The sequence below is a fragment of the Thunnus maccoyii genome, chromosome 3, assembly GCF_910596095.1.
Source record: "Thunnus maccoyii chromosome 3, fThuMac1.1, whole genome shotgun sequence".
NCBI lineage: Eukaryota > Metazoa > Chordata > Actinopteri > Scombriformes > Scombridae > Thunnus > Thunnus maccoyii.
The window spans coordinates 36,836,696-36,861,341 of NC_056535.1; the positions used below are offsets into that span (position 1 = coordinate 36,836,696).

At 40.3% G+C, this 24,646-nt stretch overlaps 1 protein-coding gene across 3 annotated transcripts in view; it reads right to left on the minus strand.

The window, feature by feature from the left end:
* The window catches only part of LOC121893697 (E3 ubiquitin-protein ligase RNF123), a 159,015-nt gene that overhangs the window by 76,188 nt on the left and 58,181 nt on the right, over positions 1 to 24,646 (minus strand). For 2 of the 3 annotated variants that reach the window (XM_042405646.1, XM_042405648.1), the window contains exon 36: positions 19,922 to 20,006. In XM_042405646.1, coding sequence (XP_042261580.1) covers positions 19,922 to 20,006 — 85 coding nt within the window. Of the gene's footprint in view, positions 1 to 10,831; positions 11,208 to 19,921; positions 20,007 to 24,646 lie in introns of those variants that run through there. The other variant, XM_042405647.1, reaches the window with a different exon arrangement.

A 24,646-nucleotide genomic window follows, 5' to 3' on the forward strand; every position in this document is an offset into this window, starting at 1 on the left:
CTTCCTAGTCTTTATAAATGTGATTCTTAATTCTTTAACTGACAGAAATATTACTACTAATATGTAGTTTTGTGTGTTAGTATATTAGGTTGAGCTCATTTCCCAAATGCTATAAAATGATATAAATCATTTACAGTTATGACCAGAGAAAGAAAAGTTACACAGCAGCTACTTTTAAATTAAATTATTCATTATTAATTACTGAAAAAAGTAGCTACAGTACATATGAACCCAAATATCATGAACAACTAAACCATCTTCTCTAAAAATCAAGTGTTAAATACCTGCAAATGACTGAGAACTGCTCCAGGAAATGAATATAAGAATGTAAAATAAAGTGTTTTAATCTCAAACTGACACATCGTTTTCACACAGGAAGCGTTCAGTGTGTTTAAAATCAGCTGCTGTGTGTTGGTGAAGTTCATCATGTGACTCAGTGTTGAAGTGTGCAGGAGCCAATCAGAAACAACCTGTAATCTGAGCTCACAGAAACGGGTCGGTACAGCGTGACAGTCGCTGTTTACAACACGTCTCGGTGTTGGATCCATGTCAGTGACAGATGTGTTTTACCTCCTCCTGCATGTACCAGTGATGCTGAGAGGAAGCATCTGCACCTCTGCCTCCAAGTGTGTGTGTGTGTGTGTGTGTGTGTGTGTGTGTGTGTGTGTGTGTGTGTGCGTGAGTGTGTGCGTGTGCGTGTGTGTGCGTGATGGGAGCAGGTTGTTTGCTGTCGAGCTCAGACAGACATCAGCTATGAACGCAGATGAAGCTCTGGCAGAAGAAAGACAAAACAAGATGGATGCTGCTGTCTTCAGGTAACATGTGACACCTGTGATGTTTCTGCACAGACACACATGACCAAACACACCCGACCACACACAGCTGCACACTGACGGCCGTCATTTACATTTTCACCTCTTCTTTAAAAAGACATATACATACATGTAATATATCTGTATGTATATATACCAGTGGAGGCTGGTCCATAGAGACAGAGGAGGTTGATCCTCCTCTATTTTTTGAGAGGCAGAGGGAGATCAAAATATAAAAAAGAATATTTGGTTGAAATAAACCATTACCAAATCTCAGTATTATTTATAAAATATTTTTTTTCTCCTCTTTGGAAAAAATCCATTATTGAAATTCTGGTTAAAATGCTTCAACAGCGACACCTACAGGGCGGGAGGAGAAAGAGCAGTGTGTGTGAAGCGGTAGTGGGGGAGAGTGGGGGGTGGGGGGTAGAGGAGGACGGGAGCCTGCTGTCCTCCGCAGGGCGGGATCTCTTACATCAATTTAATGTACATTTTTTTTCATGCTAATCTGTGATTGGCCAAGACACGTAAAATGATGCTCCAAGGGAGGCTGTCCTCCCTAACCAATCAACAACCAGACTGTAATATTGACATCGAGTTGGTCCAGTGATAGTTTCCAGATTTCATCTTCCATTCTCTCCACTGTAAGGCAGAGTAGCAGCAGTAGATAGCTCCTTGCGTTAGCCACCGCACCAGCTGGCTTGTGTTAGCAGCCTGAAGGACTCTTTATACATCCATGGAAGGACTGTTAAGGACTGTTGTTAAGCTAATGGGAGAAATTATCTGGACTGTGCAGCGCAGCAGCAGCAGGACACCGCCAGGGAGCGGCTGGAGAGAGAAGCAACCGGAGAAACAACCAGGAGAGTTAGCTTGTTTGTCATTGTTGTTAATGATATCAGACTGGTTAACCAGCAGCCATAAAGTTTTGTTAACTGATAAACAAGATGACCAACAGCCACAAATGGATGTTATGACATGAATACTTCATCTCCATGATAGAAAGAAGAAGACATCAGATAACGTGAGTCAGATACAGCTTCTCTCTCTCTGTCTCTTTGGTTGCTAATTTCATCTCTGATGGTTACATGTATCTGTGTGGCTGTTATGTGAATTTATCTCCTTAACAAGAGTGCAGCAGAGATATACATATAATGTGTTATGGGTAGTTTGCTTGTTGAAGTTACAGTGAGCTGTCTGGACTCACTCATTCATGCGGAATTGATCCAGTTTTTAATTGAGTGGTTGTTCAGTCACCTGTTGATGTTGTATGATTAGTGAATGAGTGCAGGTGGTCTGGCTGCTTGCTTCTGACAGTTTCTTTAGTTCGTTTTTAAGCTGAGCCATATATTGAGTAATAAGCTTAAAGTAACTAGAATAGTAAGTGTTAACATGTCAGGTTTGTAGACTATATTTTGTATGTCGTGCACATAGATAAGAGTGTGTGAGTCATGTATTTGATACATGCATTAATACTTTCTGATGTGAACCTACACTTTTAGATCTGTGAATGTTTTTAGTGTTCAGTCTTTCTAGTATTCAGCACTGATCTGTTCCTGTATCACATTATAAGCTTTGTGCTACTTTATATATTTCCGTATACTAAGAGCATACATAGAAAACATCTGTAAATCATGTGATATCTTGTCTGTTTCTGATGAGAACATTAATCTGTTGTCACAATAGAGCAATACTATAAATTTGAATTTCACTTTGTTGGTAAAATCACACATCTGAACTACTTCATGGCTAAAATGAGCTCTTCTTTGTTTAGAAACAATATGTATATGCTAAATATCTTTAAAGAAGCAGCCTTTTCACCACTCAGGGGTTTTTGTTTTTGAGAGCAAATTGTTTTATTGGCATATAAAATTGTCCCCCCACCCCTCTGATTTCATCAGGTAGAGAAAATGATATAGTGTGATGCGGTTTGTTGTAAGATTCCATGTTGGTTTTCCTCCTGTCCTCCCCAATGTTTTGAGTTACCAGCCGCCACTGATATATAAATACATGTAATATATCTGTATGTATATATACAAAAATGTGATATATCTTTATGTATATATACATACAGATATATTACATTTATGTATATATACATACATGTAATATATCTGTATGTATGTATACATACAGGGATACATGATACACAGATACATGGTATCGAGTGTGATATAACCGCCATATTGTTTTTGGAATGTACCACACTAAGACCATATGATCATTTAAATAAATAACAATAAATTCTTTCAGCAGTCAAATGTGAACAATCTGTTTAACACAACAACAGAGAGCAGAGCTGCTAGTTTCACCTGTAAACAGCCTCCAGGTGTAGAATCATCAGTCCAGCTGGACGACGGCTGCATCACTACGGTAGGAAAGAGGCTTTTTTTGTTTGTTTGTGTGTTAACAGCGTTTCAGTTATGAGTTATTGATCCAGGAAGTTCCAATCTGTCAATATGTTTCCAACTGTAGTAAAGTGTGTATCAGAGCCTCCTACAGACACTCCTCACAACTGTTCTGTTGTTGTCTCAGAGTGAAACAGCTGCAGCTGCGTCTCTTTGAAACGTTGTTGTTGTTGTTGTTGTTGTTCAGACGTGCGCAGGAAGCGACGACAGACAGGAAATAAATACTGAGAGAATCACTGATCCTGTTTTTGCTTTCAATCAATATTCAATTTAGAATCAAAATCATGAAGCGTTACTGATGATAAACAACAACTTCTACACATTCAGACCTGCAATGATTAGCTGACTGATTGATCCACAAAAAATTATGCAACTATTGTCATTTTTAAGCAAAAATAGCAAACATCAGCTGGTTCTAGATGCTCAAATGTGATGTTTTCTTCTTCTTCTGTGACAGTAAACTCAACAAACCACCTGAAGACGTCATCAAGGGCTTTAGGAGATTATAACGACCTTTTTTATTATTATTATATAAATAGTTGCCATTTATTCTAATAGTTGGCAACAGTTCAATAATTAAAGTTAAAGTTGATTAAATGACGTCACGTCACAAATGATCTAAAAACAATTAAAATCTGACATTTAAATCTAATATTAACTGATGTTAGTTTTGTGCAGTAAAGAACATTTTAATTCTTTAAACCCCGACGTCTGTTCATCATCGTCTCGACTGCTGCTGTACAGCTTGAAGTCGAGGGTTGCCAGATCCTCCAGTCAAGTATCCCCCATATCCATCTCTTTACTCTTTCACAGGAAACACGAACCCAACAGCTCTGCAGAGATCTTAACATGACAAAAGATCCTAAAGACTTCACAACTCCGCTGCAGTATAAAACAATACACAGCCTGGAGGATTATATTTCACTTCTTTACGAGTGCAGTCAGTGTTCAGTGACTGTGAAATGTGATTAAAATGTGGGATAGAAGAGGCGGCAGGGGAACAGCAGACTGACAGAGAGTCAGGAAAGTCACGTGTTGGTTTGTTCACATGTGAGCATCACTTCACATTCACAGTCTAATAACAGACAGGAAGTGATGAAAAGCTTCTTCATGAGTCGAAGGAATACAAAGACGACGATGATGATGATGGTGAATGAAGTAACGCAGGTCAGCGGTGATGAAGCTGGTATGTGATGAGTCAGCAGATGAACATCATGCAGAGAGGAGATGATAAACCTCAACATGTACATCAGACTGAATCTATTCAGGCTGCAACTAATGATTATTTTCATTATCAATTATCTGTCAAATATTTTCTCAATTAATCAGTTTTAGTCGTTTGGTCTTAAAAATGTCCGTCGTTGTTTCCCAAAGATATAAAATATATCAATATTCATATTTAAGAAGCTGGAATCAGAGAATTTTAGAAGTTTTTCTTGAAGAAATGACTCAAAATGATTTAATTGATTATCAGAATAGTTGGTGATTAATCATCTTGTCCAGGAGCAGCATCGCTTTGGTCAAACCGCGTAATAACGACGTCCGTCAAATGATGCTCGCTGGTCCTAAAAACATCTTTCCAACACAAACGATCACTAAAGAAGGAAACGACTGTAAAAAGGTCAATAAATGTTTCTGACTTGTTTTATTATCAGAGTTTGATCCATTCAGTCAAATAACATTTAGAAAAGCTGCATGATTAAATTAACCAGAAGTCTCTACTGAGCATGCTCTGAGCAACTTTCATAGGAATGAACGTCTTTGAACGCAGCATCATCCATGATGTTCAGTCATAAAGCAGATTATAATGTTGACCTGCTGGTGGCGCCAGAGGAAACCTCACAGGATCACCGAACGTTTCCTCTGGTGACTCTGAATGTCTGCTGTAAACGTTGTAATAATCCATCTGACAGATGTTGAGATATTTCAAATAACAAGAGACAGAGCGTGATGTAGCATGGCATCATGGGAGTTGTTGTTTTCATTGTTAAACAACCAGCTTCTGCAGTTAGGACCAGTAACGGGACAGAGTGCACAGTAAACTCAGCAGCCACACATTTCTCTGTTCTGTATTTCTCTGTTTAGCATCCTATGCTAGCCCATTGTTGCTAACCTTCTTCACTTTTCCAGCATTTGGGGAAACAACAGACGTGACTTTTTAGCATTCATTAACTGACACACTGTAGTCTGTGCTGTACATTTACTGCCAGACTGAAAACTTACTACTAATCTTTTCCTCTGCTCCGCTCGCATCCACCGTCACCTCTCTGCTCCTCGCTCTTTCCCGCTCGCTACGATACTACATACTCCTTAACGGAGCCGCGCGACCAGTGGTTTCCCAGGCAACGACACAGAGGTTGACTAGCGTACCGGAGCAGCGCTGCTCAGAGACTCCCAAACGCTGTCGATTTCAAATATTAAAAAATATTTTTTTGGCCTGGCGGGGGTTCTCGTTGTGTCATTATGGAGAAACACAGATTCAGTAAACGTTGAGTAAACGTTGAGTAAACGTTGAGTACAGTTAGACCCAGCAGGTTGTGAAAACAACGGGGGAGTTTTGAATACACTACTGAATAAAACTACTGATGGAAACACGACTGAACAACATATATAACAGAGGTCTAATGTTGTGGCTTTAACTGAGCATGTGTTTGTGACTCAGAGGAACCTTCAACATGTTCTCTCAGCGTCTTTTCTGAGAGCAGACTCATCGGGACGTGACTACGTATTGGAAAGCAATCCTCCCAGCTATCGCACAGAGCAATAAAAAAAGATCACAGCAGGCCGGGGCGCATGTGGTTGGAAAAAAACAAGGTCCCCGGAGCCCAGGCCTCTCATGCTGCAGAGCTGCTAAGCTAATTAGCCCCGGTCCCAATCTAATCTGCGGATGGCTGCGAGCTGCTTCTGATGTCTCTCCGCCCGAGGTAATGGACAATAATTAGCACCATTGATTTTCTACTATAATGGAGGGAGGAGGAGGAGAGCTGTTAATAGTCCTGATGTGAACAGAGGGAGGCACGAGGGTGACACACAGATCAAATCCTCGGCAAAGATCACCATTAAAATAAATGAGTGAGTCCACACAGAGCACACGAGAGCGTTAAAGGGAGGAAGACATCATGCGGAATTAAGAGCCAGAAGCCAGTTCAGAGGAGGAAGAGTTAACAAAACGATGGATTTACTGAGAGAAGAAGAAGAAGAATTAAAAGCCTAATAATAAAAGGAGGCTGTAAATCAGCTGTAGCTGGACGTCCTGCAAATAAACTAATAAACTAATAAAATAAAACACCAAAGATTGAAGCAATAATGAACAAACACATGATGAGGGTCGGGGAGGGTTCAAACATCATATTCTTTAGGACGTCATGAGCAACAATAATAAAACACCTGCAGGCGGATGAGTTGGTAAAGTTGGAAGAAGGAACGTTCTCTCCTCTCATTGGTCAGATGTGTCTGAGGCGAGAGTGAGAACATCAACACAGGAAGAAGCTCCTCTCCGCCCAGATATCAAGAAGACGACCTGCCTGGTTGTTAGTCCAGAGTTCAGATGCTTCAGTTCACTAAATCACTAGACATGTTTGTGTTTCAGTCTTATCAACAAAGACAAACAGATCAGATTATCTTCAGTCTGTTTTGTCTGGTAGTTGTGACGTTTTATTCGCCGCGAGGTCGTCAGAGCAGCTGCAGCCGCCAGCGTCCTGCGACCTGCAGCAGCTCAACATGACTCAGCGCATTTTCTCACAGTGGAAAGACAAATTACTCCAATTAAATCTGCTGCTTACTGAATTATTTTAGACTCATCAGATATTTTCATGATTATGCAACAATGTGTAGTTGAACTAATGTGTTTTTCCAAAAGGCAAAAACACATTTATAGCTTCATTTGCAGTTTTCTGGAACAGACTTGATTTGTGCAGCGACAGCAGACTGAGAGGAGACTCACTTGAAGGTCCGTCATCTTAAACTTTCCCTCTTTTCTACAGAGGGACCATGAAGGAAGATGTTTCTGGTCTGACTGCAGTCAGCAGGAGGAAGTGAGCAGGATTCATTGCGTGGGGAAGCATGCTGCTAAGCTACCAGCCTGACCCTTTAACCGTCACAGATGTAATCAGTGTTTTTTAGTGATGGAAGGTGAAAGGTCTGACGTTGTTCTTCCAGCTCGTCAAGCATTAGAAGCTGTTAACAGAAGCAGCGTGATGGGAAACAGGAGGTTTTATTTCTACAGATGTCAGGTGTTCACAGGTGTGCAGGAGAACAGAAGTGGCCCGGAGAAACCTGCTGCCTCTCGCTGATTTATTACATGCAAACACTTCAACACCCACGAGTGGCCGCAGCGAACGCAGGCAGCATGTGAGATGCATTAGGACATGAAATGAGTTCAGAACACAGCTCGAGGCTGTTTAATCAGTGTAGGACTGAGCTGCAGCAGCAAACACACAGAAAGGAAGTTCATTAACATTTAGCTTCATATTCTTCACAGCAGCAAATCTAATTCACGTCTTATTCTTGTTTCTTCTGAACACTGTGAGGCTCCAGCTTTGTTTCACATCTTTCTTTCTGCCCAGTTACCATGGTTACAGGTTAGGGGGTTTTTGTTGTTGTTTATGTTTATTGTTGAGGTGGTAGTGGGTGGTGCTGAACTGCATTATAGTGCATGTTATTGAAAAGTGTTGCTAATATTTTGTTTACCTCGTTAACACACATGAGGAGGCAGAATATTAAGATTATTTTCATCATCTATTAATCAGTTTGCTGTCACAGAAACTAAAGAAACCAGAAAATATTCACATTTAAGAAGCTGAATCAGAGAATTTGGACTTTTTCTTCTTTAAAAAATTACTTAAAACAATTTATTGATTATGAAAATAGTTGGTGATTAATTTAATAGTTGGCAACTAATCAATTAACTAATTGTTGCAGCTCTAAATTGAAAATGTATAAGCTTCATAAATGTGTTGGTTTGCATCAGACTGACTTCCTGTCTTTCCTCTGAGAGATGAAGATGTTACACACTGACGGAGACAACAGGAGAACCATGCTAACTATGCTAACGAAATACAAGCTACTTACTCATCATGTTGCTGAGATGTTTTCACACAGAGCGTCCTCATAGGCTGAGCTCAGGTGGAAACATTAAGTCAAGACAAACAGACAACAAGTTGTTTTTATGCTAAAATGTTAAATAACCCAAAAGGCAGAAAGACAAGAGGAGCCGTTGTGAATATCTGAGGTGCAGACATGAAGAACATTACGTTTCATCAGACGGGTCGGCTGCTGACGTTAGCATGTAGCTGGAAGCACCGCTGAGCCTCACACACAAGCGGCAACCTCCGGGGCTGCATTCTATCGGCCATCAGGGGGCGACTCCATTGGCTGCAAAAAGAAGTCTGACTGTATGGAAGTCTTTGAGAAAATGACTCTACTTCTCTCCTGATTTATTACCTCAGTGAACTGTTTCCTGATGAGTTTATGGTCTCAATCACTACTTTCAAGTCTTCTTCAATACAGCATGATGTTCATTTTGTAAATTATGGTCCCATTTAGAGTAAATTAGATGATAAAGCAGCTTTTGGGCGTGGCTACATGTTGTGATTGACAAGTTGCTACCATGGTGACAACGTTGCTTTCATAACGTAGCCGCTGCTATTACACAATGTGTTCAGTTCACTAAAGTTAACTGTAACATTGTGATCACCTAAAAACAGTCTTGTTCAGAGTTTGGTTGTAATAAAAGATCCATCAATGAGTCGGATGATCAGTTTTTCCAGTGAGTACATTTTGTTTTAACGGTTTTAGGCCTGTTTTTCGCTAGCGAGAATTAGCATTAGCATTATCATGATCACTGTTAATCATAGATTGTAAACGCACTGTGCTAACCATGCTAACAGCTAGCGCTATGGTCAGCTCCACCCTCTCGTCCAAATATGGTCACTTCTGGCTCCGAAAATCAAACATGGCGACGGCCAAATCCAAGATGGCGACGGCCAAATCCAAGATGGCGACGGTCAAACCGCTACACTCTACACGCTACGCGCTACACGAGGCTTCAGAACGGCAGTTCACAAACCAACAGGTGACATCACGGTGACAACGTCCATATTTTTTTACAGTCTATGCTCACACAGCTAACAGCATTCCTGCCTTCGCTCCAGTTCTTGTTCATGGAATCCAGTTTTTCCACATTTGTTAGAATTCTCGTTAAATTTGCTGTCTGATTGAGTTTTCATGAGTTTTCATAGCTTCACTATCGTTTCCAATAAAAACATGAAAGGCTGCTGTCTTCAGCCTCTACTGGAGACTGTCTGACCTCATTAACTCCATCAGCTGTCAGGAAAAACATGGAGTCTCCAAATGTTCTGTATGGAAATCCATCTGAACCCTTTCATGACTAAAACACTGTAGACGTCAGACTGTGATGTGTCTTCTTCACGTGTGTTCGCAGGTGCTGTCGGTTATTCAGACTGGAGACACATTTTTATTTTAGGTGGACAAACTTCTTCAGTTTTTACTTCCTTCAAAGACCTGCTGCTCTGTTTCTGTGTCACCTCCAGTGTTTCTTTTGGAGGTTTCCTCTCTGAAAAGATCATCACTGTGGTTCAGCAGCTGCTAAATTCAGAAACGCATCTCTTCTCTTATTTCTCTACTTTTCTAAAACCTCCTCCGGAGTGTGTAGATGTGAAGATACAGAACACCGTTTCTTCTTCGCTGGTTTTCTGTGGCTGACCTGCTCGTCTGTCCTCTGCACATGCCCAGTAGGAGGAGACGCAGGTTGCATCACAGCACAGCTTACTCACTCTTTCATCTTTTATCTCTTTCACCTCTCTGTCAGAAATCCCTGCATCTCTTTTTTGTTTGTTTTTATTTTGTTGTTTGTTGTTTTGCATCGTTCCTCATGGCATCAGCAGGATGTATGCTGATGTGTTCTATAGGCACTGGTCAATACATCCCATAATGTGAGGACACAGTAATGGCAGCAGTGAGGTTCAGGGGAGACTAAAGAAGAGTCCTTGATGGATTGGATCACAGGCCACTAAACTAATGTGTGTTCATGATGTTGCTGTTAGAACAATCTAAAAAGCTCCATTAAATACACACTAATGCTTTCCTTCAATTTCCTCTTAAGTGCTTTAAAAGAGAGAATCTGGCCTGAATAACAGTCACAGACGTTTTATTGATCTATTTGTTCCAGCACTTTGTAGTTAAAGTACAGTATTAAACTTTCACACAGCAGATTGTGCAGCTGTTAGGAATCTACTGTATGTGTCATATAGAGGAGATGAGGTGAGTCTAACTTCTCTGTCTGTGGCTCATTTTTCTATTTAATCCGCTCAGAGTGAAATTTTGTGTGAAAATGTTTTTGCTGATGTGACAGATGGAAACATGCTAACAGCAACGTATATATATACTGTTTCAATCAACATGACGACAGAAACAAATAAAAGACCCGTTAAAGCTAATCAGATGGTCTGTTGGAACGTCAGCTGCAGGTCGGAGCTGCTGTTCTCTTTCACACACGTTTTCACACCTGATTAGTTCACATTTAGTCAAACAGTCTTTGTTAAAGTCATGTGACTCGGCTGTCAGCATCATGTGACTCAGATGTCAGCATCATGTGACTCAGCTGTCAGCTGTGTCACATGACGTTCAGACAACTATCACTGATCATACTGAAGATGATTCTCAGCTTCTGTTTTGTCTGGTGTCTCAGTGGATTAATGGAGGTTTATTGTTGATGACATCAGAGACGACGGTTTCATGTCTGTGTTCAGTCGTGACTCTGAGGAGGAAGATGAGTTTTGACTCTTCATCTTTCTCTTGTGGTAATTTCTGGCTTCATCTTTGTTTCCCAAAAGCATCTCAAGGCTAAATAGATCAAATCCATCTTACAAACCTTTGTAAGTTTAAAATATGTTTACCAGAACTCGGTAGTGAAGATGCTTTTAGAGATGACTCCTCATCACTCGGAGGAGACTGAGAACATGTGAAGAAGCTGCAGGAGGAACCAAAAACAACTTTTTATTCAAGTTTTCATTGTTTTTGTTCGATTTAAGTCTCTTTTTCATGAACACTGATGGATGTAAAACGAGTGATGCTGATGTTTAAATTAGAAAGTAAAACTAAACCAACACACACAAACAATGAATCTGCCAGTTTGTGTCGTCATCTTCCTCATCTTCCTCCTCTTCCTCTGCTTAAATTATATCTTCATCTCTTCTGCCTGAAATGTGACTTCCTCGCTGGTATATATTCAGGTTTCTGTATCTTCTCTTTTCTGTCTATTTATGGTCTGTATGTTGTTTACTTCACACTTGTCTGATACAGACATGATGAGATGACCGAATGACGCATCTTCATCAAACTGCTTCACTTTAGTTTGAATCTTCAGCAGCTTCATTAAAAGTTTACTTTCTTGAACTGGCTTCCACCCAGGAACAGAAGCTTCCTGTTCAACTATTTCAAGCATAAAACATGTATTTGTGTTGTTTACAACAGTCTGTACCTTCAGTAAACAGAACATCTCACAGTCATACAGGTGACTTTAAAATGTACAGTCATAGAAACGCTCTGAACCTCGAAGACTGATCATGAAACGAGGCTCAGATCCTGATATCCTGCAGAGCACACACTGTGTTGTTCATCCAGTCTGAATGAGACTCTATAAACTATATTATATATAGTATATATATATATATACTATTATAAAGTAATATCTATCTATCTATTTGTTGGTGTTCTTAATAAAATCTGATCAACTATGGCGCGTGTGACTGTGATGATGGATCAGCCAGCGTCTCTGCGGTTAAAGGTGTTAAAATAATAAAATCATGGTGTTTTTCAGCTGCACGTCGGCTGATAATCTAAAGTAACTCTGATGATTCAGCTCAGATTTTAGGATAAGACACTTGAGAAGACGAGAACACGGTCACATTTAGTCAAACTTTACTTTTAAAGAACAAATTAACATGAAGAAAAAGCACAACGTGGGCTGTAAGTCCTGCAGAAGACATCCATTGGCAGAGCAGGACAGAGACACTTCCAGCAAAAAGTGCTGACTCATGAACCACAGCCTCCAAAAACTAAACTCATTAAACACATTAAAGACAACTCAGTGTCACGAGTCTGCAGATGAAACAGGATATAAAACAGAGGAAACATCTGTAATCACAACACATCATTTCAAACTGCGCCGACACCAACAACCAACCACTGCTGCTGTAATCATGCAGAATCATCTCCACATGATGACATAACCAGGACCAGCGAGTCTTTGCCTTTATTATGACGTCACTGGTCACACAGACCAGTCCATTAATGTGCAGCGAGCCTTCCTGTGGCATCACATCACTGCAGTGTTCTGCTCCACAACACTCTGCAAACATCTTCATCACAACTTCTACTGCGGACGCTTCTGATAAAACCATCAGTCATTAAAGTTACAGAAAACGTCAAATAACAACTTTTAAATAATTTAAATGTGTTTTTGTTTTTGACTGAGTGAACTGCCCAAGAATTACAGAGCTGCTTTTATTAAAATAAAGTCTGTGTCATTGTAAATCCTGTTTATGACTGTCTGTTGTCCCTTTAAAGCAAATGTTAAACGCTTTAATGTCCTCTGAGCTGCTGGCTAACAGATGGCTTTAGTGGCTTTTTTCAGCATACAGCAGGTGTATATTTGGCGTTTAAACTGATTAAAACAGATATTTGGCAGTACAGACAGTACAGACTTATGACAGGAGTGGACGAGGTGACAACATGAAAGAAAAAATACCACCAACATTCAAATTAATGAGAGTCTATTAATGCACGAATATACACCTACAAGACAGTTATTGCTGTATGTTGCCTGATAAAAGACAAAAGTCAGTCGATTGCTTGAACAGAAGAGATGACAGAAAGAGGCCATGAGGCAGAGCAACACATGATGTATACAGAGAAGAGACCGAACAGGAAGGAAAGAAACTCAAACTGCACGACGACCCGACGAGATCAGTCAACACTCACAACACTGACAGGACTTCCTTTAAAAAAAATAACAGTACACACACACCGACAACCATCAGTTTCAACTCAGTGTATTTCTCTTAGTGTCCAATTAGGCAACAGAAGTGCTGAGACACACTGAGACACACTGAGACACACTGAGACACGCTGAGACTGACTGAGACACGCTGAGACTGACTGAGACACACTGAGATACACTGAGACACACTGAGACACATCGAGACACACTGAGACACACTGAGATACACTGAGACACGCTGAGACTGACTGAGACACACTGAGACACGCTGAGACACGCTGAGACACATCGAGACACACTGAGACACACTGAGATACACTGAGACACACTGAGACACATCGAGACACACTGAGACACACTGAGATACACTGAGACACGCTGAGACTGACTGAGACACACTGAGACACACTGAGACACGCTGAGATACACTGAGACACGCTGAGACTGACTGAGACACACTGAGACACGCTGAGACACGCTGAGACACGCTGAGACACGCTGAGACTGTGTGAGACACACTGAGACACGCTGAGACACACTGAGACACGCTGAGACACGCTGAGACACGCTGAGACACGCTGAGACTGACTGAGACACACTGAGACACGCTGAGACACGCTGAGACTGACTGAGACACGCTGAGACATGCTGAGACTGACTGAGACACGCTGAGACACGCTGAGACTGACTGAGACACACTGAGACACACTGAGACACGCTGAGACTGACTGAGACACGCTGAGACACGCTGAGACACGCTGAGACACGCTGAGACACGCTGAGACTGACTGAGACACGCTGAGACACACTGAGACACGCTGAGACACGCTGAGACTGACTGAGACACACTGAGACACACTGAGACACGCTGAGACACACTGAGACACGCTGAGACACGCTGAGACACACTGAGACTGACTGAGACACACTGAGACACACTGAGACACACTGAGACACACTGAGACACACTGAGACTGACTGAGACACACTGAGACACACTGAGACACGCTGAGACACACTGAGACTGACTGAGACACGCTGAGACACACTGAGACACGCTGAGACACGCTGAGACTGACTGAGACACGCTGAGACACGCTGAGACACGCTGAGACACGCTGAGACACGCTGAGACACACTGAGACTGACTGAGACACACTGAGACACGCTGAGACACGCTGAGACACGCTGAGACACGCTGAGACACACTGAGACTGACTGAGACACGCTGAGACACGCTGAGACACGCTGAGACACGCTGAGACACACTGAGACTGACTGAGACACACTGAGACTGACTGAGACACGCTGAGACACACTGAGACACGCTGAGACACGCTGAGACTGACTGAGACACACTGAGACACGCTGAGACACACTGAGACACGCTGAGACACGCTGAGACACGCTGAGACACGCTGAGACACACTGAGACTGACTGAGACACGCTGAGACACACTGAGACACGCTGAGACTGACTGAGACACGCTGAGACACGCTGAGACACATCGAGACACAATGAGATAAACTGAGACACACTGAGACACATCGAGACACAATGAGATAAACTGAGATAAACTGAGACACACTGAGACACACTGAGACACACTGAGATACACTGAGACACGCTGAGACACGCTGAGACACACTGAGACACACTGAGACACGCTGAGACACGCTGAGACACACTGAGACACACTGAGACACATCGAGACACAATGAGATAAACTGAGACACACTGAGACACATCGAGACACAATGAGATAAACTGAGACAAACTGAGATAAACTGAGACAGTCTGAGACTGAGTGAGTCTAAGTTGAACTTACAGACATGACAGAGGAATCAATCTGAACATCTGACTCAGCAACAAGGAGTAAATATTGTTTAACAGTATGAACGAATCTCTTTAACATGAAAACAGATTCTATTAAACAGCTTCATCCTCAGAATCATCACATCTGGCTGCTTTCTTCTTCTTCTTCTTCTTATGATCTTTGGCTTCTCTTCTACATCTACAGTTTATTACATTTAGTTTCACAGCTCCTACCTGGACTAAGACACAAGCATGGATTCATATATTTGGGTGTTTTGTGATCATTTGTAGACAGAATGTGACACAAATTCAACTTCTCTGCAGTCCCTTTTCCTGCCTCATCCTTTGCTGTGAGCTGTGCTGACGGGAGAACTGTGTTCAGCCGGTGTGGCGGTGGAGGTTTTGGACCACAGCTACTGCACCGCCTCATTTGTTAGAGTGGAAAATGTCCACTGCAGCTGAATATTTACGAAGCATTTTTCATGAGCAGTCAATCATACAGTGACTGCTTCATTGCAGTGTGGTTCACAGTAAACAGCAGCAGAAGGTGGCACCAACACAGAATGTCAACATCACGTCTCTTTTCCTGAGAGGAAATGTAATAACTACAGATATCCTTTAAATATTATAGTATCTATATTAAGCCTGATAGTTACCTAAATGACACAGAGTGCTCAAACTACAACACACATTTAATTCTTCCTCACACTCATATCTGAGTAATGATACAGATATAAACCAGTCCTGAAGGTCCTGGTGTCAAACTATTGATTAATCAGTGTAAGGTATTGATCTGAGAATATATAACTCCTGATCCTCTAGAGAGAAGACGTCTCACTCTGTTGGAACTACAGAAACACTCTGATCGTCCGGTGGTGTTACAGAGTGGAGCGTCTTCCCTCACAGAGGATCTTCGGTCGAGTACAGACACACAAACCGACAACGGACTGGTTTCGTTTTGTCATCAGGCGACTCACAGAACGAAGGTTGATATGAGCTGAAAGTGACGCTCAGCGTGAGAAGCTGCAGCTTTTCTTCTCTGATGTTGACTCTGATGTGCAGCGACGTGCTGCTCTGTGGAGGAGAGCGGCTGTAACATCTGATCAGCTTTATTACAGCTGATACTGATCATTAGGATCAGCTCTGATCAGCTCTAGTTATAATCATTATATTTGGCTAATCTGGTGCGCACACATCTTTGACTACAGACATGATCAGACAGTCGGACGAGGAGTAAATTTGCTCCTTTTAACATCTTTTCAGTTGGCAGACAAGTCAGTCATTTCCTGAATATCAGCAAAACAAAATGTCCTGAATGTTTGTTTCCATCCACTGTTGCTGTGTGAATATTAGCAGATGAACAGCAGGTGGCGCTAATTCTCCAGTCGCTGCCGTTAAACCGCCACAGAAGAAGAGACGCGACAAGACGACGTAGTTAAAAGAGCGACAGTCAAAGCTGAAACGATGGAAAACATGATGGAAATATGACATTTCTGTTAGTTTCATGCATTGATGTGAGGAGGGTGTTAGTATGATTTTTTTCTGACCCTATGTACTTCATTGATTTTGGGTGTTGGACATGTGGCATAAACATTTCAGAGTCTGCATGTCACCTTAGGTAATATGGTATGGCCCTTCGGGGGGACCTTAGAGATACAAATAATGGGTTTATGGTCAAGTTTGGAACTGTTCCAGATGTGGTATGTTGTGACACATAATATGTTGTGAGGTAGCTGTCAATTACATGATGGATGGCTCCCAACTGACCTAGAGCCCATGGAAAACCTATGTTATTCATGTGATAAGATACAGATGTGTAACCCCATATAAGCTCATCTAATAAACGTCTACAAAATAAGAACTTCGCCAGCTCTTCCTTTGAACGATATCATCACACATCCTTCCTTTCAGAAGGTTACAGTCTCCTCATCATCATCATCGCTCTACACAGATCTGATGTTTTCAGTCACATGATTCATTTATTCACTCGGTCTGTTTACATTTCAGACAACAGGAGACACTTTTCACACTGATTTCTTACTGTTCTGTTGTCTCTCTGCTGGTGTTTAAACATGGAAGCGTGCGTGACGTTTCCTCTCATCCATCCTGTGTAGTTACAGGAAGTAAATGAGGGGATCCTATCAGCCTGTAACATCAGTGCCTGCAGCCCATTACAGTCACATCACTCACCGCCATTAATCTGTGACTGGCTGAGCGACGTCCAGGATGAGCCCGACTGACAGAGCTTTTATAGAAGGAGGAGAATTATTAAGTGCTGAGGCTCACATATTAACCGGCTGGGGGGGAGGGGAAGGGGGGGGGGGCGGCATGCAGAGACAACCAGTCAATTTCCTGACGAACGGCGAGAGAACAGAGAAGAAGAGTGAAGCCAGCTGGAGGCGCGACGGACAGAGAGGGAGACTCGAAGAGACAGTTTCACTAAAAATGACAACAGAAACATTCACTTACAGCTGATTAACTGACACAACAAACATCTTAAAGTGCTGTCAGTGTCAGTCGCTTTCAGACCTGCGTCTCTTTACGTCCACGTGTCCGTCTCATGTTACTTTCACCTGACAGCTTCTGTCTCATCTCAGTATCGTCTCCTCATTCGCTCAAAGCCACAGCAGGAAATAAGGTTCACTAGTAAAACCACAGTGATCACAGCAGATTATCTATTGAATGTCAGAAAATTGTGAAAAATGTTTGTTATAATTTCAGAGTTGACGTCTTTATATCTTTTTATGTTCGTCCAACAGTCCAGAACTCAAAGACAATCAGTTTACTGTCATTAACAACAAAGAAAACCTTTCAATGATAAATATCTTTTTAGAAACGGCTCCAAAGACTAATAACAGCATCACGTTTTCAGCCTCCAGAGAGTAGTTCTGTGTACAGCAGACGCTACTGAGCATGTGCAGGAACATGCTTCTGTTTACAGCTTGTTGTGCTGCAGATAAACAACCTCTGACTTTATACTGAAGTTCTTTGACAAAAGTATAATGTTTTATAAAGTCAGAGGTTGTAAACAGAAGCGTGTTCCTGCACATGCTCAGTAGCATCTGCCGTACACAGAACTACTCTCCGGAGACTGAAAACGTGATCCTGTTATTAGTCAAACTAACGTGATGAAGGAACATGTGACCCAGTGCAGCGGTGACGTGTTTTTAATCAGATATATCAGCTTTGATACAAACACAATACTGGTTAGTAGATCAGTTCATTGTTGGTTTGGATCCAAACATGAAGAAAAATATAGAAAATCAAAACAATTCTACTTTAAATCTTCACCAATAAGAATCTGAAACCAGCAAATATTTGATATTTTTGATTAAAGAAAAACAAGATTAGATTAGTTAATGATTAATTTTCTGTCCGTTAATCGATTATTGGTTGTAGCTCCGTTTTCAACTTTCAATAAATACATAATCAATTAATATCCAGCTTCAAATGCGATGTGAGCAAATAGGAATGACAATCAGTGGACAAACTATCATGCTGAAGAATATAAACCCAGGACGACTCTGGTGTCTCAGTCTCACATCATGTGACAAACAGCAAATGAGTTGAGAGAAAAGATTCAGTCTCAAAATGCGCCAGCGTTTCCTGTCAGTCGGTGGTTCCTTTGGCACCAACCGGAGCTTTTACCGTCTGGTAATTCAGTTTCCTCCAAACTGCAGCTCATCAACACCCTGGAATATGAGTGTGTGAGTGTGTTTATGTGTGAAACCAAAGTGTCTCTTTGACGCCTCTGAAGCAGTGAAACGAGGCTAAAACGTCGCTGGAACCCAGTTATCCCGTTAACCACGCAGACAAACACCCTTCAGCCACATCAGGGCGCCGTTAAACACAGTTCTGAAGATGCTTTAATCCAAATAATGCACCGCACAGTGCCATGAGAGCGCACACTTCAAAGTATGGGTGGCCTAAAGGGGACATTTCCCAAAACTCATTTGAACAAAGCTGATTTATTATCGGCACAGACTGTCAGCAGACCTTCACACTGTAATTTGGCGGGAGAGTTATTCTTCCTCACAGCCGTGTCACTGGAGGGACGGCCGTGTTAATTAAAGCTCAATCACATGTTGATGAAAAGCCTTCAGCGTCGGCTGCATGACGCTCACACATTATACACGGCACACAAACTCAGAAACGTTTCCAAAAAACGCACAGCAGAGGGACGGCTGCAGAAAAGTCTATTACAGATCCTTTCATTTTACAGTCATTTCCTGGAAATGTTCTGAATAATTTGAAGGTATTTAACAGTTAATTTTCAGGACATTTTACAGAAATGATGGAGCCATTTGTTACGCGCCCACTCGTTATATTTAGGCTCATGTAGTTGTTAATTTGCAGAATTCTTAATAAATGAGACTCTTTAACTGACAGTGTGTAGGTTTATATGTCAGCATATTGGTTTTTTCAGTCGTTTCCTGAAAGTAGCTGCTGTGTACCTGCTCATCGTCAGGACAGGAAACCTGCTCATTAAAGACACAAATAAGTGTCATTTATAAGAATTTTTACAAATTAACAACATATGAACCCAAATATAATGAATCGGCACCAATTAAACCAACTTAACACTTCAGTTTTTAAAATAACTGATACCAAACTGCACCACCTCTCTGTAAAATGTCCCAAACATTACCTGTTAAATGCCTGTAAATTACTATAAAATTAAAGGACCTGCAAAATAAAGTGTTAACAAAAATAGAGAAAAGTCACCAGAAACATGTAACAAAGAGCTTGTTGCTGCAACCAACAACCAAAAGAGCTGAATGTTGCTGTGAAGGTTCCCCTCAGCGGAGAAGCAGCTGGATAAAAGCACACAGCTCAGGTGCATTATGGGTAAAAGAAAACGTCCTACCCCTGTCTGTCTCCGTCCACCAGGATTCGAACCAGGATGCCAGTAACAGCGACCAGGATGGGGTAGTGGTCCACACTCTCCAGACCTGCAGCACAAACACACATCCTGCACTGACGACTTCAGGTAGCTGATCAACATGGACATTTAGCTCAGAGACGGATATATATATCTATATATATAACACATAGCACAAAAAGTAAGGAAATTAGCGTTTGGTAGATTATTTCTTTGTTGTAACAATGTTTCTTGGCAATAGATCTTATACCGTTGGAAAGCCTGTTTATTTCTCTTTTAAATGGTGCCACATTTGTAAGAAACATGCATTAATGGGATGAGCAGCAGAGCTGAGTATAATAATAATAATATCTTTATTTATATAGCATCTTTAAAAACAGAGTTTAAAAAGTGCTTTGAGAGACTAAGCAAAAGTAGCACAATGCAAAGCAAAGACACAACACAAAAAACAATAGAGAGATGATAAAAAGATTAAAAGACAATACAAAGATGCTCGAAAGACAACATTAAATAAAAGCGTAAAAATGGGTTTTAAGAAGTGATTCAAAAGAAGTTACTGATTCTGCAGCCTCATCTCCTCAGGCAGGTTGTTCCAAAGCCGAGTGGCCCTGATGGCAAAAGCACGATCACCTTTAGATTTAAACCTCGACTTTAAAACAGCCAGAAGGGCCCCACCTGAGGATCTAAGGCTGCAGGCTGCCTCGTACAGGGTCAGTATTTCTGTTATGTAGCTTAGAGCCAGACCCAGACAAGCTTTAAAAGTGATCAGTAAAATCTTAAAATCAATTGTAAAATGAGCAGGGAGCCAATGGAGAGAAGCCAGGATCGGGGTGATGTGATCTGTTTAAACCAGTAAGAAGCCGAGCTGCTGCTGAGAGGGATTTTTGTTTTATGCTGGAAAGGAGAGTTACAGTAATCTAGTCTGGAGAAAATGAAAGCGTGGATGATTTGTTCAAGGTCAGAGTGGGAGAGCATTGGCTTAGTTCTAGAAATGGTTCTTATTTGCAGCAAGCAGGACTGGACAACTTTTTAATGTGTGGTTTGAAACTTAAATCTGAATCAAACAGTACTCCTAGATTTCTGGCAGTGGGGGTTCATGTAGGTGGATAGGGGATGTGGGTTGCACCCATGAAAAATTTGCCAAATCTTCTCTGCCAATGCCAAACAGCTTATTCTGCCATTGACTCTTGTTTGGTGTTTGGTGGATTGGATGATTGAAGTTTGAAGACATATTGGCAATTTAACAGTTTATTCATTTAACAAACAGGAGCCTCAGTAGCGTGTGGAAGAACCATACACAGCCACAACAGCCTGGCACCTCCTCCTCATGCTGGTCACCAGCCTGGTCACACACTGCTGTGGGATGGCATCCCATTCTTCAACCAGCATTTGTCACAAGTCAGCCACCTACTGACCACTGTAGCAGGGCCCACGCTCACAGGTGCTGCCAATCAGGCACCCGATTGCCAAGAAGCATTGTTACAACAAAGAAATAATCTACCAAACACTAATTTCCTTACTTTTTGTGCTAAGTTTACATACATACATATATGTATGTATGTATGTGTGTGTATATATATAAATATATATGCAGATGGAGATCGTTTTTTCATTAATGTCAAATACTGGAAATTATGTAAATAAACTGTTTAGTCTGAACGATGAGGCTGAAAGAAGAGTTTTTGTTTCTGAACTGAAAGACGAAACTTTTTTACTCATTGATGGTTTGAAGATGAAAGATGACTGTGAGTTTATATGTATATATGTGAGTATATGTATATATGTATATATATATATGAGTTTATATGTATATATTTATATATGTTATTGGGAGTAATGGTATTTTATATGTAGTCATTTTGAAGAAGGGTTGATGAAGATGTGCAGATGTTTATAATGATCTGTTGGTCACATGATGACTCAGTTAATTGTCTGTAAGTCATCGTGAACATCCAGCTAATTTTTTAATTGATCGGTAACATATTTCCTCCATCATGTTCAGCAGCAGGCCTCAGTGATATCACAGTGAACTGTCACAAAGCTTCTGCATCATCAATCCTTCTTCCTTCCTCTCAACCGACGGCTGCAGGGCAGATTATCTTTCACACTCTTCAAACCTTCATCTCCCAGAAACACCTTGAACAGCAGATCTTCAGAGGAGCCGCACGGCGCCATCAGAAGCAGAATAATAACTTTCTCAGCAAGAAATCTGCACAATCAGATTTTTCTTCCTGTGTGACTGACTCACTGGTTTAACTGGTCCCAGATCTCAGCAGGTGGCCTTTCTTTAATGTGTTTCATCCTTTCTTACAATTCCTATTCATTAACTGGTCTGTAACTGAAACTTAAAGAACATTTTTAGAAGGAAATCTGTAAATTATAGACTTATTATACAGGAAATGTTCCACTTCCAATGAATCAATCCAGAGAATCTCTTATATATTAAATATAAAGTGATATTATATGAAGAAAATGTGAAATGTTTACAATAATAAAGAGTTTATAATAATATCTGGATATTTACTGAGTCATCAGCTGATGTTCATTAAGCTCATTTACTGTCAAATCAGCAGACAGACTATTTACAACATGAAGCTTTATTATCTCTATGTGATTATGAGGGAATTACTGCATTAATGTCGACATATTACCATCTGTCATCAGAATATGATGCTGATAGAAGCTGATTATTGTCAGCAGGTCAGTGTGTTGTTTCCTACGTGTTACTGTGCTTTTACTGAACACTTCTATGTGGTTTTATTTTTCTCTACTTTATAAACTGTTGGTAACTTTTCTCTCTAATATTAGCAGAATATAGCTGTAGTTAATACCAAGCTGTTACCTGCTTATTACTGTAGTAATTACCTCTTTATCAGGTTACCTGCTTATTACTGTAGTAATTACCTCTTTATCAGGTTACCTGTTATTACTGTAGTAATTACCTCTTTACTATTGTTACCTGTTATTACTGTAGTAATTACCTCTTTACTATCAGGTTACCTGCTTATTACTGTAGTAATTACCTCTTTATTATCAGGTTACCTGTTATTACTGTAGTAATTACCTCTTTACTATCAGTTACCTGGTTATTACTGTAGTAATTACCTCTTTATTATCAGGTTACCTGTTATTACTGTAATAATTACCTCTTTATTATCAGGTTACCTGGTTATTACTGTAGTAATTACCTCTTTACTATCAGGTTACCTGGTTATTACTGTAGTAATTACCTCTTTATTATCAGGTTACCTGTTATTACTGTAGTAATTACCTCTTTATTATCAGGTTACCTGTTATTACTGTAGTAATTACCTCTTTATTATCAGGTTACCTGTTATTACTGTAGTAATTGCCTCTTTATTACCAGGTTACCTGGTTATTACTGTAGTAATTACCTCTTTATTATCAGGTTACCTGTTATTACTGTAGTAATTACCTCTTTATTATCAGGTTACCTGTTATTACTGTAGTAATTACCTCTTTACTATCAGGTTACCTGGTTATTACTGTAGTAATTACCTCTTTATTATCAGGTTACCTGTTATTACTGTAGTAATTACCTCTTTATTATCAGGTTACCTGGTTATTACTGTAGTAATTACCTCTTTATTATCAGGTTACCTGGTTATTACTGTAGTAATTACCTCTTTATTATCAGGTTACCTGTTATTACTGTAGTAATTACCTCTTTATTATCAGGTTACCTGTTATTACTGTAGTAATTACCTCTTTACTATCAGGTTACCTGGTTATTACTGTAGTAATTACCTCTTTATTATCAGGTTACCTGTTATTACTGTAGTAATTACCTCTTTATTATCAGGTTACCTGTTATTACTGTAGTAATTACCTCTTTACTATCAGGTTACCTGGTTATTACTGTAGTAATTACCTCTTTATTATCAGGTTACCTGTTATTACTGTAGTAATTACCTCTTTATTATCAGGTTACCTGTTATTACTGTAGTAATTACCTCTTTATTATCAGGTTACCTGTTATTACTGTAGTAATTACCTCTTTACTATCAGGTTACCTGGTTATTACTGTAGTAATTACCTCTTTATTATCAGGTTACCTGTTATTACTGTAGTAATTACCTCTTTATTATCAGGTTACCTGTTATTACTGTAGTAATTACCTCTTTATTATCAGGTTACCTGTTATTACTGTAGTAATTACCTCTTTATTATCAGGTTACCTGTTATTACTGTAGTAATTATCTCTTTACTATCAGGTTACCTGGTTATTACTGTAGTAATTACCTCTTTATTACCAGGTTACCTGGTTATTACTGTAGTAATTACCTCTTTATTATCAGGTTACCAGGTTATTACTGTAGTAATTACCTCTTTACTATCAAGTTACCTGTTATTACTGTAGTAATTACCTCTTTATTATCAGGTTACCTGTTATTACTGTAGTAATTACCTCTTTATTACCAGGTTACCTGCTTATTACTGTAGTAATTACCTCTTTATTATCAGGTTACCAGGTTATTACTGTAGTAATTACCTCTTTACTATCAAGTTACCTGTTATTACTGTAGTAATTACCTCTTTATTATCAGGTTACCTGTTATTACTGTAGTAATTACCTCTTTACTATCAGGTTACCTGGTTATTACTGTAGTAATTACCTCTTTATTATCAGGTTACCTGGTTATTACTGTAGTAATTACCTCTTTATTATCAGGTTACCTGTTATTACTG